This window comes from Nicotiana tabacum, chromosome 22, assembly GCF_000715075.1.
Source record: "Nicotiana tabacum cultivar K326 chromosome 22, ASM71507v2, whole genome shotgun sequence".
NCBI lineage: Eukaryota > Viridiplantae > Streptophyta > Magnoliopsida > Solanales > Solanaceae > Nicotiana > Nicotiana tabacum.
In genome coordinates this window covers 157,374,793-157,388,997 of record NC_134101.1, presented here as the reverse complement: position 1 = coordinate 157,388,997, position 14,205 = coordinate 157,374,793, and the positions used below count along the sequence as shown (strand labels likewise).

Below are 14,205 nucleotides of genomic sequence, written 5' to 3'. Positions count from 1 at the left end.
AAAAAAAAAGGGGGTGGCGGTTGAAGGTGTAATGTGCCAAAGGGACTGAGATTTAAGTAATTCAGTTGTACTCTCTCAATTTCATTTTATACCTCATATTTCTTTTTTAGTTTGTGTTCAAGAAAGAATGCCAACTTTCTATACTGGAAACTCTTCAACTTTAAACTTCTCATTTACCCTTATTACATGCTCTTATGACCATAGAAATGTCATGGTATATTTAAAACCATATGTTCTGAAGGCAATTGGTATGTGCCAAAAGTCCTTTCTTTCTTAGACTCCGCGCCTGAAACAAAGAGAATACCTTCTTTTTTTTTTAATAAATTCGATTGTCCTTTACCTTTGACAAACAAATAAAGCAGAAAATGAGCACCTAATTGATAGTGAAAGTTGGAACAAGCAACCAGCCAGAGAGAAGATATGTACAAAGACAAATCCTCTTGAGCTTTGCTTATACAAAAGCATACCATATTTTTCTTGCCTAATTACCACTTCAGATTTCTCTGCCATAAGAAAACATGAAAAGTTATATGTTGACCTGTTCTCAGTTTCTACTCATGATTATGCATTCCTTCTGCCAGAGCCACAGGCATAAAAAATAGGCCCTTATTCTCCAGCAGTTGAGTTGCCATTGAGGGATTCACTTCCAGCAACTTGCGCAATGTCTCTTCCAGAGGTTCAATCAGTTGTTCATCAAGAATGTAATGTCCACAACCCTGCAAATCAGTCAGAAACTATTACGTTCTCCAAAAATTAGTTTTTGTATGAAGAAAGAGTCCAAAAGTTTGATTAGTAATGTAATTGTTATATATTGGAATCATGAATGGTACCTCAACGAATAAAAATGGGATAGAAGAAGGTTCACCTCCCAATCTGCTCCTACTGAGATCCTGCACAGTCAGGATTGAGTTAATTACAGAATGCTGTTAAGGAAATAAAAAACTACAACGGTTCTTGATGACCTGAAAGATGATACAAAGTAAAGAAAAGAAGTAAAAAGGCAGCTATTCGTCCGTGATACATCAAGATTAATAGCACCAACATTAACATGAAGATCGATCACTTTGAGGCACGGAAATAGGTCACCAGTTAAACCATTATCCAAATAATTGAACTACTGGTTTTAAAAATTGTACTGACACAGTAAGAAACCATAGCTCCTGAGGAAAAAAACTGTAAACTTATAAATATACTAAAACTACTCTAGAGAATGTACAACTATACAAGAAACCACACTCTATACAGTCTTATATATCTATGAGCGACAAGAATAACATTAAATAAGAATCATTATTTTATGCTTGCTTAAAAAACAAAGCAATTTAGGAGCCTAATATGTTCAAACCTAAATGAGAAGGAAGATGATAGTGGAGTTTAAAGGTCTATATAATTCTTCGGAATGATCTTCCAAAGAGGATTTGGCTGGAAGATGAATATATATGCACAACAGTGTTCCAGTCGAAGGAAGTTATAGGCTAGCAGTATGTTTTCGGTTCCATACTAACTGGACAGGCACATTTTTTTTTTGCACAACAGTATTCCAGTTGAAGGGAAGTTACGGGCTAGCACTATGGCTTCGGTTCCATACTTACTGGACAGGCACAGTTTTTTTTTTCTTTTTTTCTGCTTTGCTCTAGGCTGTAAACGGCCTACGTTGATGGTTACTGGAGACAAGCCAATTCTTCCTTTTTCAAATGGTTGAACAATTGAGCTAGACTTGCTATGCATCCGGTTTACCAGGTTAACTGGTTGTTTCCTCCTTTCTTAGCTTGAGTTTGTAATGTCAAACAAAAAGAAGCTCCCTTAAACACATCATCACACAATAACGTTCAGCAATATTGATCTTAATTCATCTTCTTTGAAGAAAATTGAGGGATTCACGGTAATAGAAGGCTTCAAGCTCTTATAGCCAAAATTTTCTAGTAATATTAGGAGTGGCATAACTACTACATGGTGTGGCTGTTTGGTGCTTAGTTTGCAATTTTGCGTATGGCTCAATTAGTTAAAATCCTTGTAGGCAGAGAAGCAGTATCAAAGTCAAACACACAACAAATTTATTGTTGCACTAATATGTTTAAAAAGCCAAATCAGAAAATGTTCAGGCATTCGGATGGTTCATCGCTTTAAGAACAGGAAAGTTCTTTGTCCACAGTGAATGCAGATGAGCTTATTTTATTTGAAGGACATTAAATAAGAACATCTATGTACCTTTATCTGGAACTGCAGATTTTTGATGTAGTCGATAACTTCATCCATCAGAGATGCTCTTCCACCCTGCAAAACCACAACTTATCAATTCTTTAATTCATTGTAGCAATCATGCCATTCCTTTTATGGTCTTTTAGTTTATAAGCATGGAGCAAATTGGCATGAAACCAGAACATAAAACTACTGCTTCACCCATTCCTTAGGGAGCAGAAGACCCTATAATGCATAGATGATTCCAGTAACTAATTCTTTGTATTCTCCTGCTTTCTGCGTGAAAAGCTTCACGTGCACAGCTTTTAAAAGATCTGAATATCCTGCATTTTGAATAGCTATGCAATATACATAAAGGTCAAATGCCAAAAGGATGTGTTACCTGTTTAGAGCATGGAAACAATTCTCGGAATGCGTCTATTCTTTCAGCAATTCTCATCTTGCGACGCTGAATACAAAACCAGCTATAATTAGGTATCAGCTAAATGAGATTTTGATGAAGTAAATTAGATTCATTAAAGGGCATCAAGAAGATGCAAAGAGTACAAAAGAGATAGGATAATTAGCTCCATTTACAAAAGCCTATGCTACTATCAGGGAGCTAATGAAATCCACAAAAGTATCAGCACTATTAACAGGGGTGAGATAGCGCCAGCTAAATAAGTTAACTAAACACGCAGCCTTGAGGGAGTAGAGTGGAGTTGATATGCCATCAAAACATCTTCGATTCCTTTCTTTCCAAATACACTAAAAACTTGCAGCCGGCACCATTTTCCAGATTTTTCTAATGGATTTGTCAACTCTCCAAAAATACCAACTTTCAAAAGCTTGCTTTGTTGATTGTGGTATAAACCATTTCAAACCAAAGATAGTGTAGAAGAAGTTCCAAATTTCTTTTGCGACTAAGCAGTGGAGGAATAGGTGGTTTACACTTTCTGACCGTTGTAGCATCTATTAACTAGTGTGATGCTCCTCTTGATTAAGTTGTCTTGAGTGAGACAGGCCCATTTAGAGACAACCATGTGAAGCAAGTCACCTTGGTAAGCACTTTAGTTCTCCAGATGTGTTTCCACGCCAGTTATCTATTATTGGATTCTGATCACAGAAGTGAATGTATCCTTCTTTGACTGTGTACTTGCCTCTCTTAGAATTTCCCCAAATAAGTTTGTCAGGCTGTTGATCTTCGATGTCGTGACCTTCTAGGGAGCTTAACATTGTGAATTTGTGAGTAGGCTGTTGACCTCCCAATCCTGCAAATTTCTTCGGAAAAGTGGGCACCAGCCACCAAGTGCCATTGTCTCTATTTTGAGCAACAGTTTTGTTCAAGGCAATTTGATACATACTGGGAAACATGTCTTTCAAAGGTGTATTTTCGAACCATCTATCCTTCCAAAACTTAATACGAGTTCCATTCCCAACTTTGAAAGTTGCATTTTGGAAGCATTCATCCCAGTGGTTGCTGATGTTCTTCCACAGACCAACTCCATGAGGAGTGTTTGTTTTCTTGGAACACCAGTGGTTGTGTGCTCCATATTTAGCAACTATGATGTCCTTCCATAGTCTAGATTCCTCCTGTCCATATCTCCAGAGCCATTTTAAGAGCATAGCTTTGTTGTGTGCTTGTAGATCCCTGATGCCCAAGCCTCCTTTGAATTTTGGTTTTGTTACCTTGAGCCATTTCACTAGTGGAAATTTGTGTGTTTTGCTGCATCCTTCCCATAAGATCTTCCTTCTGAGTTTGTCCATCTGCTTTAGGACTGAGGTTGGAATTGGGAACAAAGACATGTGGTATGTGGGAAGACTGTCCAGTACACTATTGATTAAAGTTAACCTGCCACCCATGGAGAGGTATTGCATTTGCCAAGTCGCAAGCCTCTTTTCAAACTTCTCTAGGACTCCATTCCAAACTTCTCAGCTAAATGATATTACAATTTGATTACTGTAAAGCTTAAGCTTCACCAAAATTATGACAATCTCGTAAATGCAACGGTGGGAGCAGAAAATTTTCTTTGCGGGGCAGTGTCTGGGAGTATCAGCCGTACAAACTTATTAATTCTGATCATATATTCTGTATGCTAAGAATTATATACAACATACTGTAGTGCACATTCAAACATTTACAACAACAATAACAACAAACCCAGTGTAGTTCCACAAGTGGGGTTTGGGGAGGGTAGAGTGTACCCAGACCTTACTCCTGCCTTGAAAAGACAGAGAGATTGTTTCCGGTAGACCCTCGGCTCAGACATTTACAATTTAGGGGAATTACTTTGACCTCTCCTTTAGTACTGCTAAATTAACCTGACTTCCCTTCTACTTTGAGAAATACCAAGGACTTCTTCTCGGCTTTGATGTTTCATTACGAAGACCTCCCTTGCCGTTAACGTCCATTAGTAAGAACGTTTAACAGCTATATCAGCTCAAACATCAGGTCTGTTGTAATTTTACCTTCAAACTAATGTAGGAAAAGATTCACTTCAGACCATTCTCCCAACCACCAAGCTCTACCCTCACAACCCTCCCCTGCCTAGCTGGGCCAGCCTTCTCCAAAACACCCCCTATCCCCCCCCCCCCCCCAATCACACCGCTCCTTGCTGTCCCCTACCCATACATATACATATTGTGTTACATGTGTAACATAGTGGATGATAGCTTCAAAATTGCATCTGCTGGTTTATGCTGTTTGTCAGTGGATGTCAAATTAATTCATCCCAAACTATTAAGAAAATTAAGAAAAAGTCATAATTAGAGAGAGTATCTAAACTTCCAAGTAAAGACTCTGTAGTACAAAATGGGATACACGTTTTGACAAATAAATATTCCATAAACAAATGCTGAAGCTCAATATTGTGTTACGCCATACAAAGTACTAACTGTTAATTACAACTCATGATGACTAATTTGTCTGTTTACTAATGGAAAGAGCCTTAGAAATGCACCAACTATTACAAAAACCTAGAGAACACATCTTGATATACAGTTCTAGATGACCTGATAATCATGAATATTTACAAATGTTAGAAACCAAAGAAGTTCTATATTTCATATCTAGAAGAGAAGATTACAAGGCCTATTTATAATACTAATTCACCTAATCTATTAGTTGCCATACACCTAATCACACCTACTATACAATTAATATACATGTGCTAGCTATGATGTAGTACATGTGTATACATGTGCTACACAACTTGTATTACACCTACTATACAACTCATATACATGTGCTAGCTATGATGTAGTACATGTGTATACATGTGCTAGACAACTTGTATGTCAACACTCCCCCTCAAGTTGGAGCATATATATTGATCATGCCCAACTTGTTACAGATATATTCAACTCGAGCTCCATTCAAAGCTTTTGTGAAAATGTCTCCCAATTGATCTCCAGTTCTAACATGACCTGTAGAGATGAGCTTTTGTTGAATCTTTTCACGAACAAAGTGACAATCTATTTCAATGTGCTTAGTCCTTTCGTGAAATACAGGATTAGAGGAGATATGAAGAGCAGCTTGATTATCACACCACAACTTTGCTGGCAATGTAGTTTGGAAGCCAACTTCACTTAATAGTTGATGTACCCATACAACCTCACACACAGATTGTGCCATAGCTCTGTATTCTGCTTCCGCACTAGATCGAGATACGACATTTTGTTTCTTACTCTTCCACGAAATCAAGTTTCCACCAACAAAAACGCAATATCCTGTCGTGGATCTCCTATCGGCTTTTGACCCTGCCCAATCTGCATCTGTGAAACACTCAATGTTAGTGTGTTCATTATTCTTATATACTAGACCCCGTCCTGGAGATCCCTTTAGATAACAAAGAATCTGCTCCAGAGCCGCCCAATGCCTGACTGTTGGGGAAGACATAAACTGACTCACAGTGCTGACAGAGTATGCGATATCGGGACGAGTTCCTGTAAGATAGTTCAGTTTCCCAACCAATCTCCTATATTTCTCTGGATCTTCGAATAACTCACCGTCTTCTTTCACGAGTTGTGTGTTAGGAACCATTGGCATGCTGCATGGTTTAGATCCCAACTTTCCAGTTTCAGCTAACAAGTCAAGAGTATAGTTCCTTTGGGACAAGAAGATGCCTTTCTTGCTCCGTGTAACTTCAACTCCCAAAAAATACTTTAGTTGCCCTAAATCTTTCGTCTGAAATTGAGTGTGAAGGAAAGACTTTAGAGTTGAAATTCCTGTAATATCACTTCCAGTAATAACGATGTCATCAACATATACTACCAATAAAAGAATACCATCATCAGACTTTTTATAAAACACCGTATGATCGCAATTGCTTTTCTTCATCCCATATTCTAGAACAGCCTCACTAAATCTGCCAAACCAAGCACGAGGACTCTGTTTCAGCCCATAAAGAGATTTTCGAAGACGACATACCTTTCCACACTCCCCCTGAGCAACAAACCCAGGTGGTTGCTCCATATATACTTCTTCCTGAAGATCTCCATGTAGAAAAGCATTCTTTATATCAAGCTGATGCAGAGGCCAATCATAAGTAGCTGCCATGGAAATGAATAATCGAACAGAAGCTAACTTGGCGACCGGGGAAAAAGTATCCAAATAGTCGACTCCATAGGTCTGTGCATACCCTTTTGCAACAAGGCGTGCCTTAAGGCGAGCTACTGTCCCATCGGAGTTAAACTTAACAGCAAATACCCACTTGCACCCAATAGCTTTTTTGTTAGTGGGCAGATCGGCCAACTCCCAAGTACCATTCTCATCTAAAGTCATCATCTCTTCTATCATTGCATCATGCCAACCTGGGTGGGACAATGCTTCACGAACAGTTTTAGGTATCCTAGCAGAATCTAATGATGCAATAAACGAGCTAGAAGAAGTAGACAAATGGTCATAAGACACATAAGAAGAAATAGGATAAGTACATTGTTGTGTACCTTTGCGAATGGCAATAGGAAGATCCAAACTAGGATCTGAAACACAGGAGGTTGGATCTACCGACGAAGCAGAAGTAGGTAAAGGATCGGGTTCTGAGGTTTGTTGTCGCCTGGTATACACACGAAGAACAGGTGGCTGCTCGGATGGTCGATCGAGGGAAACGGGTGACTGAGGAAGAGGTGTTGAAGAACTAACTGGATGTGTGACAGTGTAGACCAAAGTATCATCTTCTTCCTCAGGACTGTTATAAACATATGAAGAAAAGAACGGATAATTTTCATGGAATGTGACATCGGCAGACACTAAGTACCTTTTGAGATCTGGAGAATAACATCGATAACCTTTCTGAAGACGTGAGTACCCTAAGAACACACACTTAAGGGCCTTTGGATCTAATTTAGTTACCTGTGGACGAACATCACGAACAAAACAAGTACAACCAAATATTTTGGGTTCAATAGGAAATAATGGCTTAGAGGAAAAAAGAATGTTGTAAGGAATATTACCATGAAGTACAGAAGACGGCATACGATTTATTAAAAAACAAGTTGTAGAGACGGCATCAGCCCAAAAACATTTTGGCACTTTCATTTGAAAGAGGAGTGCTCGGCCTACTTCAAGAAGATGTCTATTTTTTCGTTCCGCAACCCCATTTTGAGAAGGGGTGTCAACACAAGAAGATTGATGTAGAATACCATTTGTAGCCATATAATCTTTAACCAAATCCGAAAAATATTCTTTTGTATTGTCACTCCTTAAATTACGAACGGAAACATTAAAATGAGTTTTTATTTCAGCACAAAAAATTGAAAACAACTCCGAACGATTTTTCATTAAATATAACCAAGTAACACGAGAATGATCATCCACAAAGGTAACAAAATATCTAAAACCAGTTTTAGAGATAATAGGACATGGACCCCAAACATCGGTGTGAACTAACTCAAAAGGTAAGTCGACCCGTTTATTGACTCTAGAAACTTTAGGAAGGCGATGGTGTTTAGCAAACTGACATGACTCACAATCTAAAGAGGAAATACTCTGAAACTGAGGATATAACTTCTTCAAACTAGACAAGGATGGATGACCCAATCGACAGTGTACATCAAAGGGAGACAACACAGTTGAACAAGAAATGGATTTCGGCACCTGTGATTCAAGAACATAGAGACCCCCAGACTCAGAACCTTTACCAATAATCTGCTTCGTCGTAAGATCCTGAAAAAGACAATAATTGGGAAAAAATGAGACACAACAATTTAGAGTACGAGTAAGTTTACTGACAGATATTAGATTGAAAGAAAAATCAGGCAAATTTAAGACGGAACTAAGGGAAAGAGAAGATGTTGGGTTAACAGTGTCAGACCCTAAAACATATGAGGTAGACCCATCGGCTAAAGTAACTGTGGAACATTGGGTATGTGACTGAAAAGTGGAAAAGAGTTTAGAGTTACCTGTCATATGATTTGTGGCACCAGAATCAATGACCCATTTGGATGACGAAGAGAGGAGACACTTAGTGGTTTTACCTGACTCGGGGATAGTATTGATAGGAGGAGATGATGACTGAGATGGTGAAATAGTCTCGGAAGTGGCGATGTTGGCATACTGAGATCTTTTGTTCTTATTCTGAAGCTTCACACAATAACGTATGGTATGACCGAGCTCATGACAATAAAAACATTCAACTTCCCCTTGCTTTAGGTCTCGACTATCGCTACTCCGATTGCGATTACTATGACTCCTATTCTTTTGGACGCGGCTAAGCAGAGCACCACTATCGATCGTGGCTGTCGGACCTGGATGAGACTTTTCAGTACGCAACACTCTTGTAAAGGCCTCTTTCAAGGAAGAAATAGCAGTCCCAGATAAAATCTGCGATTTGGCCCCTTCAAATTCGGGAGAAAGACCAGAAAGGAAACTCATGACCGCCAGTTGTTCACGCTGAGCCTGTTGTACCTTCACATCTGGACTAAACGGCAATATAACATTAAGCTCATCATACACCTTCTTAAACTCTGAGAAGTAAGTGGTGAGAGAGCGATCTTGCATGGATGGATGGTAAAATGCCTGGCACACATCATACATGCGAGACAAGTTTCCTTTGCCAGAGTACAAAAAATCTAAATAATCCATTAGATCCTTCACATAATCACAATGAGAAACTAGATCATTTACCTCACTGTGCATCGAATTCTTGATTTGGAGAAACAATTTTGCATCCTCCTTTAACCAGACTGATTTAGTCTCATCCTTGGGTGGATCATCAACCAAGTGGTTCTCTTTGTCGATGCTCCGCAAATAGAGACGGATCGTCTTACTCCAATCCATGTAATTGGAACCCATGAACTTATTCTCCGTAATTTTGGACATAACCGGAATGACATCAACGGTAGGTTTCGTTTCAGTCATCTTGCACCCGAATAATAGCAGAATCAAATAGTCAAGAACAGTGCAGTGAAATTTGAACAGTGCAGTGAACAGTGAACAGCGATATTTGAACAGTACAGTGAACAGTGAATAGTAATATTTGAACAGTGAACAGTGCCGGAACAGTGATCTTGGAAAATGAAAGTTGTCAGGAAAAAAAAAATTCTGACAATACCACTTTGGTCGGAATAGTGAGTAGAAAAATCTGTAAAGAAGCGGCCGGGGCAAAAAATGGCCGGAAATAGTGAAATAGAATCAAAGCAGCGAAAGACTGTTCTGAACAAAAATAATTCGAACGGGAAAAAAAAAATTCCCAACAACAAACTGATGAAAAAACTTCAATGCTCTGATACCATGTTAGAAACCAAAGAAGTTCTATATTTCATATCTAGAAGAGAAGATTACAAGGCCTATTTATAATACTAATTCGCCTAATCTATTAGTTGCCATACACCTAATTATACCTACTATACAACTCATATACATGTGCTAGCTATGATGTAGTACATGTGTCTACATGTGCTAGACAACTTGTATGTCAACAACAAATAACAAAGAGCCAGTAATATTTGTACTACTCTTTAAAGGTGGTTGGATAGGCACAGTCAGTATATAAAAGCTGCAAGAAAATAATCAATCCCCAATCAGACAATGCATACAGCAAGAGAGGATTGAAGGATTTAGGCTTACCTGATCAGACAATGCAGCCCTTGATTTTCTAGAACTTTTGGAAGGATACGATGATCCAGCAGCTAATGCTTCAGCGCAAGGTCCAGAAGCATGCCTGACATCTCCTGTTGGCTCCCATGTCTGCCCTCCAAAGATCCAAAGTTCATGAAATAGTCACATTTCTTTTCTTTTTTTTTTCCTCCAACTTTGAAGTACAGATTGAAAATAATCTCAACATTACCAAGGCACCAACTTGATGTTCTGAGCCAATTAAAAAGTCGAGTGGAACCCCTTCATGATAAGGACTCGGATATCTTATCTACAGAAAAAGTTAAAATTCCAACTCTCTCATTAGAGATGAATTTAAATAGTTACCACAGTGATGCAAGGAATCTTGACTTGCTAACAGAACATAGTACCCCAAACTCTAATCTCATATCTGGTAAACCAGTTGATTGTCAGTTTTATTGGCTAAGCATGCAGATAAATGGCCATACCTCCTGCGCAATCATGTCAGCAAAGCCATCAACTAGTCTGAAACCAGAAGCTTCTGCGGAAGCATCAACTTGAACCTCAGAGACCAAATTCTCTGCAAGATATTCAACATAATTTTGTGGTGTTTGCTGGTTATGGATCCACTGAGGTGAAGGCACAGGAAGATTATATTCCTCCAGCCAGCACTCCTCGTCGCATGCAGCCAACCACTTCTCAACCTTTTCAAGAATATCTCTCCTACTAAAAGCTTCCTCTTTAACCTTGGAAATCAGGACCTCGAGTTTCTCAAGCAGATATGAAGGATCATTTGCCCCTATAAATGATAGCATTACAACTTGAGTGATTCAACAAACATCCAATCATATTAAACAACAACAACAACAACAACAACAACAACGACCCAGTATAATCCCACAAGTGGGGTCTGGGGAGGGTAATATGTACGCAGACCTTACCCCTACCCCGAAGGGTAGAGAGGCTGTTTCCAGGAGACCCTCGGCTCAAAAAAGCAACAGGAGACGATATATTAGTACCATAAAAATGCATAATAAAATAACAGCTTTATAAGAGATATGAAATACAGAATACGAAATACGAAATAGATGGCTGGTATAGTAAAAACTAGCAGGTAAAGCCCTGCATCAATAGACGACCAATGACATTCTTAGTCTAACTCCTAACTGGCTAGTCTCACTCTATTGTGCTGTAGAAATATTCACAACTTTCCCCTAACCTACAACCTTAATGCTCGACCTCCATAATTCTCTGTCAAGGGCCATGTCCTCAGTAATCCTAAGTCGCGCCATGTCCTGTCTGATCACCTCTCCCCAATACTTCTTAGGTCGCCCTCTACCTCTCCGTGTGCCCACCACAGCCAGTCTCTCACACCTCCTCACCGGTGCATCAGTGCTCCTCCTCTGAATGTGCCCGAACCATCTGAGTCTTACTTCCCGCATCTTGTCCTCCATGGGGGCCACGACCACCTTCTCTCGAATATCTTCATTCCTAATCTTATCCATCCTTGTATGCCCGCACATCCACCTCAACATCCTCATCTCTGCTACTTTCATCTTCTGGATGTGTGAGTTCTTTACCGGCCAACATTCAGTTCCATATAACATGGCAGGCATAACCACTGCTCTATAAAACTTACCTTTTAGTAACGGTGGCACTTTCTTGTCACACAAGACTCCCGACGCTAACCTCCACTTCATCCACCCCACCCCTATACGGTGTGTGACATCCTCATCAATCTCCCCGATCCCCTGAATAACCGATCCAAGGTACTTGAAACTACCCCTCTTGGGAATGACTTGAGAGTCAAGCCTCACTTCAACTCCCGCTTCTGTCGGCTCAACCCCAAATTTGCACTCGAGGTATTCCGTCTTCGTCCTGCTCAACTTGAAACCTTTAGACTCAAGAGCATGTCTCCAAATCTCTAGCCTCTCGTTGACGCCGCCTCGTGTCTCGTCAATTAGAATAATGTCATCAGCAAATAGCATGCACCATGGCACCTCCCCTTGAATATGATGAGTCAGTGCATCCATCACCAGGGCAAATAGGAATGGGCTGAGCGCAGACCCTTGGTGCAACCCCGTAATAACTGGAAAGTGTTCAGAGTCGCCTCCTAAAAAAAAAAAAGAGGGTAGTAAGATCTCACAATGATATAAGAAAGAGGGCAGTAAGATCTCACAATGATATAAGAGGCGGATCCAGGATTTGAACTTTATGGATTTGAGTTCGAAATTCTACAGGAATCCACTTGATTTACCGGGTTCGAAATCAATTATTTGTACTTATTTTAGTGATTTTTTAACACGTATGCACGGTCCGAGCAAAAGCTACTAGGTTAGGATGAATCTATATCTTACTCTCTACATCATCCCACAACTTCAACTAGAATAGACATTCATTTTCAAATGAAGAGCCACATTTAAGAAAAGTCCAATTCAATCAACAAATATAAGGACTTAAGACACGAGCATAAACTTTTGCATTTCCTTTTCTTCTATAAAGTTTAAGGAATGTGCAACAGAACAAATGCTCAACATTGAAATCTTAAGATCATAAGTTAATACTAGCAAATTGGCGTGATCATTGAAAATACAACACAATAGATTTTGGTGGTTAAATTTAACTATCGAAATTGTTAATGCCTTTTTCTTTCCTACTAACTGACAAATCTTCGAGGGCCAGTAGCTCATGGTATGAGACTCAATGGATTATGGTCTCACTCCTTACCCTTTTCCACCTAAATATCACACTTTTATCATGAAAGGGCTCAATCGCATGATGTGCATCTAATCCACACATCACTCATTGTGTTCTTATCACTAGGCCAAAGCCCCAAGTTGTGGGCTAATCCTTCTCCTTTTTTAATTTATTTTGCTCCCTCCCCGGGGGCCAATAGTTGTTTTTGCAACTTCCCCCGCTTGGCAACTCGACTCAACCTCTCGGTGGGAAGAGGAGTGTTGTTCCACTTAAGATACAGAGTAATTAAATATACCTCTTATAAACGTGAGAAATAACATTTCCAATTTTCATTTCTCATCTCGAAATTCGCCTTTGAACAGTGTACAACCTCTTAGTAACAACAAAATTCAAACAAAGAAAAAAAATTAGACCATAAAAATGGTGTCGCGAATCTGCAAATACAAAATAGAGGGCCTAGATGTAGACAACCATTTTATTTTAGACTAGTGTCAGTGTTAAGTCCATTACAAGAAAAACACCAAACGAATCAATATGCATAAAATCAGATAAACGTGATCGATGACATGAAAAAAAATTATAAAAAAAAATGAGTTTCACGTAAAAGAAAATCACCAACTAAATCGAAGAGTGTGAAGAAAAAGTTGTACCTGAATTTTCGTAAAGAGATGCTGAATGGTGAAAAGATAATGGAGTATGTATGAAATAGAAGAGGCAAACAGAAGATTCTACATTAGGGTTCGTTGGGCTGTTAGCTAACATGCGCTCTATGTAACTGGTACGTACACGTCCATGTAGCTAGCAGAGTATCAGTCTGCCCACTATCGCCTGGCGAAAGTCGTGCTCAAGCAATGCCAAATTAATTTTTTTCCCGAAAAAAACATGAAAGAAAGAAAGCTAGAAAAACTTGCTAAGAGCCCTTGGGCCAACCTGCAAAAATCTCTTTTTTCAAAAGCAATTTAAAAAAAATAGTATGTATTTGACCAATTCATTTAAGAAGTACTCTTTGCAATATTTGATAAACAAATAGTATTTGATCAATCTTTTTAAAAATAATTTTGAGTGTCAAATTACCAAAAAGGATATTACCAAAGTCTTATAATTCTTTTAAAGAAAAAATGAACTCAAATATTTATCATAAGAGACTTTTATTATTTTTTTATTTTATTTAATTAAAATATAAAACATAAAGTAAACAAATATATTAAAGATTTAAATCAATTTCACATATATAGTTATACCAAAGCATATATTATTATTTAGTATAATTACTT

General features: G+C 38.8%; 1 protein-coding gene across 1 annotated transcript; it reads right to left on the bottom strand.

The window, feature by feature from the left end:
* Positions 1-287: 287 nt before the first annotated feature.
* Positions 288-11,049, bottom strand: LOC107795021 (bHLH transcription factor RHL1-like). The gene is made up of 7 exons (XM_075243200.1): positions 10,723-11,049; positions 10,467-10,544; positions 10,247-10,366; positions 2,582-2,647; positions 2,209-2,274; positions 831-890; positions 288-716 (listed from the first exon to the last, which is right to left on the bottom strand). Exons 1-7 carry the CDS (start codon positions 11,047-11,049, stop codon positions 552-554), a joined length of 882 nt encoding a protein of 293 aa, XP_075099301.1. The 3' UTR covers positions 288-551.
* Between the last annotated feature and the right edge of the window lie 3,156 nt (positions 11,050-14,205).